The following is a 14,578-nucleotide window of genomic DNA, read 5'->3' as shown; positions in this document are numbered from 1 at the left end:
AATCACAAAGTTGCACATAATACAGGCGAAAGCTAAGAGACAGGAGAGATCTGCTTCCATCTGATTTGACAACTGCTAAAATGAACAGTGCTCTGGTAAAGATTTTGAGAGGCTTAGCTGGCCTTCAAACACTTGCTAAACCCTTCTTTTCAATTCTTTTCAATCCAAACCACATATTTTCAAAAATAGATTTTAAATAGTAACCTTTTTTTTCCTTTTTTTTTTCTTTTTTTCTTTTTTCTTTTTTTTCCAGATGAGCAGTTTTGCAGTCGTGCTTTCTGCAGTTTTTTCCCATCGCTTTCTTGTGCAAAACAGCCTCACTGGAGATAGTGAGTGTCTGAAGGAGAAAATAAGATATCTACATGGTCTTCCCTCTCGATAGTATATGTTTAAAAGTATAAAAAGATTGACTTTAATGTGGTACACCAACAACTGACATATATTGAAAATCTTCAAGTAGATGCTTTCACTTAAGAGAACTTCTGCTTTATTCCCAGCTATATCCCAGCACTGTGCTGTGATAAGAAAAATGCTAGCAAATGAGTGCTGTCAGAAGAAATAAGCAGTGTGTGCAGGCAATGGTATTTGCCATAACATTTGACGTTCTGCCAGCTACAGATGGGTTAGCTTTGTGAAGTGGAGGTTTATTTAGAATGAGAATTTGAATTTACAGTTATAATGACTAAAAGGAAGCAGTTTGGGTATCTAATAGTCTTACATTGATCATCCTTTAGCAATTCATTTTGTAGCATGAGATTCATTGAGCCTAGGCTGATTCTAACTGAAATCAATAAAAACTTTGTAATTTGACTTAAAAAGAATGCAGATACATTTGTTGTAGTTATTAAAAAGAAATTTTGGTAAAAGTAAACTTACACGCAGAATAAAAGATGTGTTCTAAATGTGACACTAGTTTTTTCTGAGGTGCAGATCTCAGAGTACTTTCTTTTGGTTGTGTTTAGAAATCTCCATTCTCAAAAGATGGCAATTGGATTCATCATGAAACATTCCATTGTACTGAAATGCTGGTGTTCATGCATGTGTACATGCACACAGATGTATGCTCATGCAGGACATTGCCTAGTAGAGCCTCACTGTCATTCTCCTGGAATTTTCTGAGGGAAGGCTTTTGCTCTGTGATCTTTTGAGGAACAAGTTCCTTGGTATGAAAATTGAGGGAAACTTAGTTGAGTTTTAATTATATAAGGGTAGCTAGGTCTGTGGTTACAGTCGTATCTTTTCTCTCTCGTTAGGGCTAATTGGTTCATTGTGTTTGTTGACAGTTGCCAGAATGTAAGGAGGCAAAACTTATTGAAATAGATTTTCAAGGATTGTGACTGGCATCCAAATGTATTTTAGGTCACTCTTGTGCAGTTCTGCCTTGTCTGAGGTTGTTTAATTCTTGTCAGAAACACTCCTATGGACCAGATTAAATCTGGCACCATATTACATATATTTTTTGCTTTTGTTTTTTAACCATGTGAAAACACTATAAAAAACATAAGCCTGTTAAAGTACAGTGTAGTACTAGTATGGTAACATGCTCTGGGAAGTCCTTGTTTCTGGGATCTCCAGCATCTTAAAGCACCAACTGGTTAGTTCTGAGATTTCCATAACACGCATAGGATGACTCTTGCAAGAAAAAATGGGCTTTCAGTTTATTAATAACTGGCCATAATTACATATGTTCAGTACTGTTCCCAGCTTGCCCTGTCACTGTGTGCCATGCAGCATGGAGTATATGCCATTGCTGAGGGGCAGCACTGTGCTGTGCTGCTCTCTGGATGCTCAACTGCTGTTGTTGACTCGCTCATGCTGTCTATTTTCATGTGGGCATGAGTGCTGAGTGCATGAATTCTTCTGTACACTTCATGGGAGCCATGTGACTATAGCTTCAGTGTTGCTTTTTCAGTTTTCACTGTCTCATGATAAAAGGTAGACAGTTTTCTTCCAAGTCTCTTTGCAGGAAGCAGCCGGTGAATATACACTTTCAATCAGACCTTGTAATTGAGTTGAAACTGCAGAAGAAAAAAAGAAACTATGACTCTACTGGCCAGTCAGCCTGTGGACCCCTGCTACTTGAGATACAATCAGGGGATGTGGTGGGAAGCAGCAGAGGAAGCGTCCTGATGCAGACTTGCAGCAGCCAGCAGTGCCCTGGCTGGTGCTTGCAGCTGCTCAGGACAAAGCTTCCCGAGATGTTGCAGCAAGGAAATTAATTGTGTAATATGATGCCAAGTGTAAATCTAGAATTAAAAATTGAGTTTTAAAGACTGCTTGATTTTTACTTCAATGCGTTCATGTTATTAATCACAAAATAGCACTATAAAATGTGTAGTTATGTTCATTCCTGCCTTACTCTTCAGTGTAAGCTATTTATCTAGTGCTGTAGCAAATGCTGATGGAGTCTTGCCAAAATGCACAGACCAAGAGATGAGACAGAAATAGACCTGGACTGTACTGGAGTTCAGTCTGCAGAAAGAATTTAAAGAGCATTATGAACAATGTTTTACTCGATTCAGGTTGTTGTTAACAAGGGGAAATAAACAAAACCAGAGAATAATCTGACAACCTTTTCAGATGTTCTCTGGGAACTGTGCGTGGGCCAGTGTCAGTAAGTGCTGCTCTCCCATGCCAAACTGTGAGGCAGCAGTGGTTGCAGCTCTTGTCAGTTGCTTGGCCTTTGCTGTAGGCTGAAGGAAGCAAGTCCTTGCAGAGCTTGCATGCTGTATAGAATCAATAAATGCTGCTTTTTTTTTCTTCTTGTTATGAGAAAAGAGAAGAAATATCACAAACTAATGTACTCTTGGAAATATGAGACTTAGAAGACCCAGACATAAAGCCTTCATACACAGAAGAGATGCTTGAGAAGAGCATGGGCAGCCGTTCTCTGTGGACTTAGTTCCCTGGGATGGCTCAGGACCTGAGTGCAGAGGACCACCGGGCTCGATAATCTCCATGGCTCTTCGCGTCCTCTGGCTTCTCTCAGGGACTGCTGGCTGAGTTGTCAGCTGTCGATGCAATCTGTAATTTAGGCAGTCATCCATTGAGAGTTTGCTAGGGATGGCCAAAGGCACTTGAGAAGTGCTGGCTGCAGGCCTCTGATGAGAGAAGACCTCCAGAGCTGCTCAAGCAACTGGGGAGCAGATGGCGGGGCTCTATATGCCCTTTTGTCCACAGGAAGGGAAAACTTGCCTGATGTTTTTTTACAGTTTGGGCACGTGAGAGCCTCTGCCATAGTTTTGAATTTTAACCATATAATGTAACGAGTTCTAGTCTGTTTTCCTGTTTGTTTTTTTTTTGGTCTGTGTCTTTGTGCTAGCAGCAGACAAACTTTTGCTTACACTAGAGGGAATTTACAAGTAGATTATTTCCTTGGAGCAAAAGTCATCCTGGAGACCTACTTCAGGCTTTGTTTATTTTCAGCATGAGGGAATAGGTTTTTCATTGGTAGTTCCACTGTGAGTGTGATCTAGTGCCACCCATGCTAGGAGCCTGAGGAACTGCAGGACTGTTCTGAGTAGAGAATTGGTAACAAACCAAATTAATTTTAACAGTCTCATGAAGATGAGGCTATTCTGCATATCCTGTTCTATTACTGTAATTCTTAGGAAAGTAAACAGTATTCTTATTGTTACTATGCTAGGCAAATTAGCAAATTAGCCTAATTTTTCCGTGCAATGGCATTTGGTTAAAAAAACCCCAAACTTCTGAAAAACTACACTGAAGGCCTATAAACTGAATTTAGTGCTGATTGTGTTAGACAAAAGATAATATTAAATTTTAACCAGTGGAGTTCTTCAAACTAGCTTTCTTTTTCCAAGAAACAAGAGCATATATAGTGTCTTTTTTTTTAACCATCAATAATTTCCTCTAAAATAAAACAACGCAAGAAGCACAACAACAACAAAAAGCCACCCCAGAACCATCAGGAGCAAAACACCCACAAAGCTCTTAGATGTTGTAAGAATGGGAAATGCTAATGCACATGTGCCGTTTAGGGCACATTTTTTAGCAAAACCTCTCCTGCACCTTTGGTCTCTAGATTTCATTCATACTTTGGCTGTTGCATCAAGATTGATGGTGAAGAGCGAGGTGTGCAAGGGTGAATACTGTCTTCATTGGTGAAGATGAAGCTGCAATAATGCTTCACAGTGTCAGACTGCTTGGCAGTGACTCACAGTATGCAGGGACTGTCTGCCTGGCTTTTGTTTGATTATCCAAGGGAAGCATAAAAGCTGCATGTGCAAACAGTCTTCTTCCAGTCAGTAGTCTTTTGAAGTTGAAGTTGCATGTTAAAGTTAATAGTGATAAGTCAGGAGGCTGAAAAACTAATTTAAAAAAAAGAAAAGGAAGGGGAGGAAGGGTGGCTGCACTAAGGTTGCTCATCTAATGTGAGGTTGCTGGGTTGGTTTGGCTTCTTTTTTGCCTGGTAAAGAATCTGGCAAAAGTTGTTCACTGCAATTCTTGGACATTTCAAACATGAATATGATTACACCCAGGTTAGAGTCTGAAAGCTAAAAGAAATGGAGCCACAGGGGTCATAATTGGAAAGAAACCTGAAGGAACCAAGCTTTTTTAGTTCTCTCTTGAGGGTGTTAGCTTAACTTACATTTTCAGTCAGATGCTTGGATCTACCATAGAAATTCATAGCTGGTTAAAACTGAAGGAGCATTTAAATTAAAGTAACATTTAAATCTTCTAAGTCAGCTGTTTGAGAGTGAAGAATGTTCACTATGATTTGAGGGATTGCAATTAGAAGTATTTCTTTTCTTAGTTGCCTTCTTGACCTGTCACTGCAGTGTTGGGTGGCAGAAGATGCACCACAGTGGGAACTAGGTGGGATAGATGATCTTCAGAGGTCTCTTCTAACCCCTATAAATCTGTGATTTTGTGACCTCTGGTGGAAGCTTGTGAGTGGACTGCAGCTGTGTGAAGTCCTGACATGTAGCACCGAATTTGCTCTTCAGAAATTAAGGATTTCTGCTTATGTGCCCTAGGACAGCCAGCTGGCTGGGGGCTTATTAAGAGTAACTTTATCATTATTTTTGTTATCCTTGGCAAGCAGTGACTCATAAAGGCTTTCAGAATTATAGGCGGAGTATTAAAATTGATTGGATACAGAAAGGGAAGTTTGATGGAACAAGTCATATTCTTTCATCAGATAAAACTCAATGCACACCACTGCTGGAAAATAGCTTTTAAGGAATAATTGCACTTCAGTTTTTTTTGAGCATTAGTTCTGTTTAGGCATCACAGATGTCCTAGCTGATCATTCCCAATCCTGTGTCATCTTTAAAACTAGTGGGACAAACGTTTGAGATTCTGTACAGGAAACAAGACTGGGAGATGGATCTGATACAAAAATAATGGTGTGTGGGAGGTGGATATATGTGTGCGTATATGAAATGTATATTAGCCTACCGATGTAAAAACTGTCAAAATTGATGTAACTAAGAAGCGTCACGTGGATGGAGAAACAGGATGGGAAGTAATGAAGTTCTGCCTTACCCATGAGATGAATGAATGTTAACTACACCCTGTGTGTGATCTCCATCCCCATTTTTTCATATTCTGTTCTTTACACACTGCATGCTGTTTGTTGTCAAATCTTACCCTGGAGCTTTTGCATGAATGACTGTAAGGCACAGACTAGGAGAGTAGACCTAGAGTGAATTCAGCAGTGCTGAATATCTGAGTTACGTGTCAGCTATTTATAATGAGTTCAGTACTTCAGACTGCTCTTCGACCTGTACAGTTCTAGGCTACAAAGGGTTACACTTCCACATCAGTACAAAGATGATAGATTTTACAATCTGTATGACTGACATTACACTAGCAAACAAGTTACAATGGGGGTAACACCAAATTGTGTAGCTAAACAAGAACTAGTAAATGGCAATTGTAATTGCATTGGGTATTAAAGATCAGGGTGTTTTTGCTGTTGTGCTCCCCCACTCCAATTCATAGGGTACTAAATCTGAAGTTTATTCCTTTTTTGGAAAGCATCCAAAGGTGTATGGTTCTGTCTTTGCTTGGTTTTGGTGTTTGTTTAGTCATTTTTAATTCTGGATATTTGAGAGACACGTTCTTGCTCTGAATTAGACGAAGGGTTTCTTTTTTTGGCTGAAAGAACTCCACATGATTTGGCGCATCTGCAGAAATTCCTACTGCTACTAGGTATCAGCATTGTTGTTTTCCTTCCAGAACAAACAAATTCAGTGTTCTGAATTGATAGAAGTAGGTAAATGGCTCCTGTATTCCTCTGCTAGATTGTTCTAATACATTCATTTAAAACAGATTTTTAGTACAGATGTCTTACATGATCAAGATCAAGATAAAATGCCAAATTTGCAAACAGCCTTTGCAATAATTATGAATATGTGTCACGCTAGGTAGTTTTTGGCTTTCCCAATGTGCTTGCTATTCATAGAATGGCCTGGGTTGAAAAGGACCTCAATGATCATTCAGTTCCAACCCCCTGCTATGTGCAGGGTCACCAACTAGCAGACCAGGCTGCCCAGAGCCACATCCAGCCTGGCCTTGAATGCCTCCAGGAATGGGGCATCCACAACCTCCTTGGGCAACCTGCTCTAGAGTGTCTGTGTGAAAAACTTCCTCCTATCTACTTCCTCCTAATATCCAACCTAAACCTCCCCTGCCTCAGTTTAAAACCACTCCCCCTTGTCCTATTACTATCAACCCATGTAAGCAGTCATTCTCCCTTCTTTTTATATACTCCCTTCAAGTACTGGAAGGCCCCATTGAGGTCTCCTTGGAGCCTTCTCTTCTCCAAGCTAAACAAGCCCAGCCTTTCTTCATAGGAGAGGTACTCCAGCCCTCTCATCATCTTAGTGGCTGTCCTCTGGACCTGTTCCAAGAGGTATGTATCTTTCTTGTGCTTGACTCCACATGGGGCATCACGTGTGCTGAGTAGAGGGGGACAATCACCTCCGTCTTCCTGCTGGCCACCCCTTTTTTAACACAGCCCACAATATAGTTGGCCTTCTGGGCTGTGAGCACACACTGTTGGCTCATGTCTGGATTCTCAAACATCAGGATGATGCACAGAACAAAAATGTGCTTTCACGCAAACACTAGAAACTGAATGCCAATACATGAATCTTTTTATATCTGTAGCAGTTATGAGCAAGTTAACATAAAATACTATGTTTCTTTCATGTCTTAATTTAACTCCACAAAGCTTTTCCGTATTTTTGGGAATATATTTGTACCATGGGGGATGATTGCTTTTAAACCCCTTAACTTCCTTCAACAACTCTGCCTGCGTGCTTGTCCTGTATGGCTAGCATCTTTCGGGTGCTAGGAGAATTCTCTACTGTGGTCTGTCATTTTTTCACACCAGTGTAGTTCAGCAGTCATGTCTCAGTCTTGTTGCAACTGTTCATTCATTCTTCAGAGCTGCATCAGGACTGACAGTTGTAACTTGATTTGAACATTATAGTTGCCAGAAATTTTGTTGTGTTGCTCGTTTCACTTTCTCTAAGAGTTTTCATGGTGCTAAATGAGAGGACTTACATTCTTTTTTAAAGTCCTTTCTGGAAATGGTTCCTGGCTGGCATGTGAAATGAAAGCACTTGTAGCTGTCTTCTCACTCTTGCCTGTGCTGAGTGCTTTAAAGCCTGTCTTCACCTGTGCTGAGGAGACAGTCTCTGATGGTATATGCTTAAAGTATAGCATAGTGAGGAAAAAACTTGAAGGCTGTTTGAGCTCTTCTGGCAAGCATGCAGGTCACACAGGCTCAATGGCAGCATGATTGTGGATGAGAAACAGTTGATGCTGGGCTTTTGGTTCAAGCTACAGGCATTTGGATGGTGAGAGCCAGTGACATTACAGTTCATACCTTGAGTGGTACCCCTCTATAGGGTATGAGTGAAGAGTACTGAATGGCCTTTCTCCAGCTGTGTAATCAGACTATGTGGCCAGGAGAGGTGACAGAAGCCCAGAGTTGTGTGGTGCTGCCTTTCCAGATGCCTTCTACAGATAGTAAACAGTTTGTATGGTGTCAGACTAGCTGTTGTTTTGCCCGAAACACTAGCAGTCTGCTTGAAGTCAGGGGTATTCCTGGCATCCATCAGAGGAGAGCTGGCTCTGAGAGGATTGGCAGCTCTCTTGTGCTGGGACTTACTTGGTGTCACTGCTGTTCTTCCCTTAGAGAATCTCAGCTTTGCTGAAGAGGTGGAGCCCTTCCTGGGACCTTGTTTGCCCACAGCCGCAGAGCTGGTTGGAGCAACTGTCCCACTGCTGGGCTCTCTGTTCTGGCAGCTCTCCATGACATCACTTGTTCTGGCTTCCATTTGCAGCCTTGTGCTTCTGAGACCTGAGCTGTAGCTGAATGCCGTTCCCAGGCTGTGCTGGTCGCTGAGCTCACAGCAGAGGGCAGCCAGCGCCTGGGTGTGATCCCATGGCCTACAGGCAGGGTCTGCACTTGGCATCTGCACCCCGCTGCCTGGGGAGAAAGGCACAGCTCACCCATCTGTGCTGGATGGGCTGTTTTAGCTTGGCTGAAGTAGTGTTACTTTTCATATCTATATATTATGGGGAAAAAAAGCCTTTCCAAAGGATTTGCTGCCCTAGAATTGAAAAATGTAATCCTTATATTGACGGAGTAGTAGAGCTTGTGGTTTTACTATAGGTATAAAACTCATTCTATTCTATGCCTTAGAACAATGGCTGGCAGGGTAGATTTTAAGCAGAACACTTTGGAGATAGCTTTGTTACAGGCATATGCTGTAAGGAACACCCAAAGGATGTTACCAGGCTGAGAAGGGGAATGGCAGAGTGAACACTGTGGGGAAGTCCTTACAATGATGCGTCCGGTGACAGTGAGGCATTTCTACTTGGTCAGTAAATAACATTCACAAGAATCAAAATCAAATCAAAATCCTACAAGAAACCATCAGGATACTTTCATACTCTAGGAAAGCTTTTTTGTCATCTTTTTGGTGACTTTTAAGCAAATTAAAAGCCTACCTTTAGCAAGGGCATTCACAGTTACAACCCCCAAGCAAACCCATGTGTGATTATAGTAGATTTAGTGATGGGTGTTGCTTATTTGTGTATGCTTGGCTCAGCACTTTAATCCAGGTCAATGAATGCCCTGTCCTTGTGCCAGTAGCAGCAGCTGCAGTGTGTGCCAAGGACGGGTAAAGAATGAAGTGCACGAATGCCAAGTTAGATTGAGATAAATTGTCAAGTAATAGCAGCCTCAGGTAAAGCAGCTAGTATCACATTTGATACTTCTTCACATTTTCCAGAAACGGTTGTGTGGGTAAATTTCATTATTTTCTGGTGCAGCCACTTTTGGGGATTTTTTGTTCCCTTCTAATTAATGAGAGCAGTGTAGTGATGGATATAAGTAAATGTGTGTGAAAGAAACAACACAGAACATGCTATGTCCCTATAAATGCTTATGACACTCAGAAGCTGGTAATGCTGGAATGACATTGGAGTCACTATGTTTGAAACTATAGATCTCAGTGCTGAATATTCTATTGAGTCCTCCTTTCTGTTTTTAATACTGCTGTTTTTTTTCTTTTCAGATTTTATCAATCTGAAAAATCATGATCTCTTCAGCTGAAATTCTCCTGATTGCTTTGTGTCTTCCTCATACTATGTTTTCCTTTTTTTTTTTTTTTTTTTTTTTCCATCCCAGAAATTGGTCCAGTGACGATAACCACAGATCCCAAGAAATTTCAGTTTGAACTCCGGGAGCTTTATGTTCAGGTGAGTGACTGGTTCATCCTCTATAGTTCTAGCAATACGCCTTATTTCCTCCCTATGATCATTCGTCTCTTGTTAGTGCTTCTGCTGTAATGCTTCATGTGGATATAGGTGCAAAAACTATCATCTTCTTGTTCTCTGCATATCTGAATTCATGATTATGGTTAATTACTTTGTCTTAGTTTATATCATTGTATGGATACTTTGCTCATTGATCAATAACACAAGAAAGACTAGTTAGTCAATGATAATACTTATTTTGAATCCTATTAGTTTTGCTACTTATTCACAGATACTTTTATGAGCTGTTTTATTATTTCCTGTAAGTTATTTCTGTAGTTCTAATTAACTAATTAATGAACAAAAGGACTCTTTTAAGACCTGTCAGGTGCGACATAGACACTTCCTTCAATGTCCTGTGTTAACAAGCACCTAATGATTCAAAGGTAGCAGGCTGACTCAGGTAACCTGGTATAAGGAGATAAGTGATGGATTTTGAACCACCATAATATGTCTCCCATGATTCTTTCTGTGAGAATGAGTTGCAAATGATATCTGGATCGGGTGCTGGAAGGAAAGAGAAGTATTGGAGTGGAGTTAGCTTTACTGAAAATCCCATTCTTCAGTCAAGCACTGTCTGGGGTAATATTGCTGGACAAGCTTCTGGCTTTAAGGACAGTGTTTTAGAAATGGACAAATGGTATAAACGGTTTAAGGCTGTTTAGAAGCCAATGGTACTAGTTAGGGTAGAATTAATAGTTTAAAAATTGCAAGAAAGGTTGAAATTCTGAGAAAACAAGAGTAAATTTTCAAGGAGGGAGAAAATGCTAGCCATTGTACTTTTTCTGTCTCTTTTATAGGGAGATTAAAAATTGGTCCCATCTTTAGCTACTGGAAAATAATTTTAACTGTTTTGAAAAAGGATATGAACCAGATGAAGCTTTCAGGAAATTAAAACTCTTAATTTGCTAACAAGTTGTTTAAAGGCCACTATCTGACTTAAGAATTTTTCTCTAATCGTCAGTGACTGCAATTTCATAATTATTCTCAAGGTGTGTTCGTTCATCTGAATTAAAAACGATTTACTATAATGGATTAAGTTGGTGAAGGGCCAAAATAAAGAAATTAAAGTGGTTAGATAAGGACTGATAGGATATCTTGCAGCAGTTCTTTCAGAGAATGTGAACACTTCTGTAATATTCATTATGGATAATTCACCTAGAAGGGCACTGATTGAATATTATTAAAGTAGTGAAAGTCTTGAGATAAATCGTTCTCAGTTAAAGTTGTAGAACAAATATTCTCATTAATGAACAAAACTAAAATTAAGATGAAGTTAAATTATTTAAAGGAGTCTTACGTATCTTAGATAGAAATAGGCTGTCTAGAATACTCCAAAACTTCTTCTTGAGCACCAGGACAAATGCAGATCTTTGCAACAAAAATATTCTGAGTACAGAACAGTTGGAATGTTTGGACAGCATTTGACAGAGTCTTTCGGTTAGTATTTGACAACAGTTTAAGACTAGTCTGTGTGCATCTCTCTAGAGAAACTAAGTCCTGTTCTTTTTATATTCAATCTAGTCAAGAAAATATTCCTTTTCCTCAACTAGAGGTGGGAATAGAGATATTATATTTAGAAGGTGGTTGCAGAAATAAGCTATTATCTTGACTTTGCCAGGTTTTTCCCAGGTTTAATTGGGAGATTCTTTTGCTGAAGATAACATTTGCTTTGCAGAAGTTAAAAAATCTTAGAACCATAGAATCACCAGGGTTGGAAAAGACCTCCAAGATCATCCAGTCCAACCATCTGCATACCACCAATATTTCCACACTAAACCATGTCCTTTAGTACAACATCTAAACATTTCTTGAGCACTCCAGGGACTGTGACTCCACCACCTCACTGGGCAGCCCATTCAAGTGCCCGACTTCTCTTTCAGAGAAGAAATTCTTCCTAGTGTCCAACCTGAACCTGGCACAACTTGAGGCCATTCCTCCTATTGCTAGAAGAGGCTGGCCTCCAACTTGCCACAACCTCCTTTCAGGCAGTTGTAGAGCAGTAAGGTCTCTCTGAGCCTCCTAGTCTCCAAACCAAACAGCCTCCATTCCCTCAGCTGTTCCTCATAAGGCCTGTGCTCCAGACACCCACCAGTTTCTTTGCCCTTCTCTGGATGTGCTACAGGGCCTCAATGTCTTTCTTGTAGTGAGGGGTCCAAAACTGAACACAGCACTCTGGGTGCAGCCTCACCAGTGCTGAGTACAGAATCATTTAGTGTATATTGTTTTGTCCCTTAGGATTGTACAGACATTGCTAGGATGAAGTTCAGACATGACAAAAATTTTGGAAAATTATCTTTTGAGTTTCATGCACTCCAGAGTCTACTACTTGTTTTTTCCATTAAAGTAAGACTACATACAGAAGTAGACAAGTAACTCTCTTTTACATAGATTAGAAGTTTAAGATACTCTTGTTATGAAATTGGGTCAAAGTTACAGAGAGTTGAAAAGTTGTTACTGATTTAAAATATTTGGTTGGGGTCAACTGAAGTCCTGGAAGACTGAGGAACTGTGGAAGGCAGGGCCTTTTTTTCCCTGATGTTTATCTTCAAAACAGTTTCTGATTGCCCTGAAGTACTAAAAATTAGATGCAACAATTGCATTATTTTTTTTCTTCTTCCTTCCCAGCCTGTGGAGTATGTGTGAAGGTATGCTGATTAGCAGGCATGTTGATTAAATATAAAAGTTACTTCTTTTAATAGTAATCTTGAAAATGCAGAGATCCGTTGCTGTTCACAGGGCTGGGTTTTACAGTTTGTGTTCAGCTGTTTCGAAAGTTCTGTCTTCAATATGTGAAATTGATTTTTATGTAAATGAAAAAGTAATTCTGTCAGTTTCTGTAATGTTAAATAAAGTCATTCTTGGAAGCCCTAAATGAATGGTCTGAAAAATTGGCAGCTGTGCAGCTGTCTGTGTGTCAGCATGGGTGACTGGGAAGCACATCACCTGTGTCCTCTGTTGAGCTCCTCACACTGCCTGCCCCACTGTGGGAAGTTCAGGGCAAGTCCTTGCCATCCTGGCAGCCAAATACCCTCCTGGAGAGCAGTCCTGCATGGCTGAGGTTACTTCCCTCTGTGGCTGTGACGTCTTGTGACTGCTGCGTGCTGCTGGAGCCATTGCATTGTCAGACAGGAAAGGAACGTGTGAGTAAAGAAATGGGGCTGGTGCAGGAGCTGGAACTGACTGACACATCTCTCCCAGGAGAGACAAGAGTGACCATGACACTGGCCATTTTCAGGTCCAAGAGCAATTTTCTCCTCTGACTTCACTTTCCCTGAGTAATTTTTCTAGATGTTGCTCAAGTGTGAGTTTGTGACACTTTACAGAAAACATACAGGTGGGGGGAGAGGAGTGAATAAAAGAATAGAAGATGAAACGTTCAAAAGAGACACTTTCTCAAGAGAAAATACTTTAATTGGTACGTTCTTTTCCTTTGAAAGTTTGTGTTTTTTCCTTCTTCTATTTGAAAACAGGGTGGTGGAGACTGTCCAGAGATGAGCATTGGAGCAATTAAGATTGCTCTAGAAATCTCTCTTCCTGGTTCTTTCATCTATGTATTTACTGATGCACGATCCAAAGACTATAGACTCACCCATGAAGTACTTCAGCTCATTCAACAGAAGCAGTCACAGGTACATGAGAGATTTACATCCTAAGTTGATTTACATCTTTAATGCCATGTTTTCTCTGTACTGAAGGGTAAAATTCCACTATGTGAGGATCAGTGAAATCCATTTCTACAGTAAAAATAATGTCATTCTAGGAACTTTATTTTTTTTAAGTAGAGATGTTTGATTAATAAAAACTTGAAGGAACATTTATTTTTAATGCTGTGGATTAAATAGTCCAAATTAAGCTTGTATATATGCTTGGTCAGTGTGTCAGTTACGTGGATGTTCTTATGTTGTTTTGAGACAGGTTTTCTGAGATGTCCAATTGCTTATAAATGAGTATCACTTATAAAGCGATTCTTGTTTGTTCCTTACTTCATTGCAAAGTAATAAGAGCCCATGCCAAGTGATGCACTTCTGCTATCAGGCCTTTGTGCTAGCTTTAAAATGTTTTCAAGTGAAAGTTTGCACTGCGTCCCAAATGACTTGGATGTTTTTTTGTTTGTTTTTTTTCTTTTTAATACAGGTAGTATTTGTGCTAACTGGAGACTGTGATGACAGGGATCATATTGGTTACAAAGTCTATGAAGAAATTGCCTCAACAAGTTCTGGTCAAGTTTTTCACTTAGACAAAAAGCAAGTTAATGAGGTAAATTTTCCAAATTCTGCAGTATAGAACAGGGTAGAGGTTCAGATCTTTAAATGATCCCATTGTGGTCTAGAGTAGTTAAGGGGAAATTCTAGATGTTCTCTTTTTGATACATGAGCTTTGTTCAGTATTTCTCTCTTTTTGCTTCTGCAATATCAGGGTTCACTCTGTGACTTCTGTTTATGTTGGGGAAGTGTAAACTGTCATATCTAAACAGACCTTCACCAGGTTCCCCTCTGCATGTGTTGGAAGGCTTCCAGGAAGAGAGGCTTTAATACAGGGAGCTGGTTTGTGTCATGTGAGTAGTCAGCCCAGAGGCTTTCCCATTCTGTGTGAGAATGCAATATCAGCTTCAAATTAATACTTTATTAGCAAATAAAGGATTGCTAGAAAGCCAGGATGTAAAAGTTCTTCACATAAGGCTCAGTTGTGAATGGATAAACTAGTAAGCTTCTAGTGCTCACACTTAACCATAATCACGTTTTAATCAACATTATTTTTTGGATAATCTTGA

At 40.0% G+C, this 14,578-nt stretch overlaps 1 protein-coding gene across 1 annotated transcript in view; it reads left to right on the top strand.

Annotated features, from left to right (window-relative positions):
- Positions 1-14,578, top strand: part of HMCN1 (hemicentin 1) — a gene marked incomplete at both ends in the record, with an annotated part of 182,094 nt that overhangs the window by 23,290 nt on the left and 144,226 nt on the right. The window contains 3 exons of the mRNA XM_079535866.1: positions 9,677-9,747; positions 13,278-13,436; positions 13,942-14,064. Of these exons, the coding sequence (XP_079391992.1) occupies positions 9,677-9,747; positions 13,278-13,436; positions 13,942-14,064 (353 nt within the window). The remainder of the gene's footprint in view (positions 1-9,676; positions 9,748-13,277; positions 13,437-13,941; positions 14,065-14,578) is intronic.

This window comes from Tetrao urogallus (genome assembly GCF_951394365.1).
Source record: "Tetrao urogallus genome assembly, chromosome: 5".
Lineage (NCBI taxonomy): Eukaryota > Metazoa > Chordata > Aves > Galliformes > Phasianidae > Tetrao > Tetrao urogallus.
This window is presented reverse-complemented; position numbering and strand designations above follow the sequence as displayed.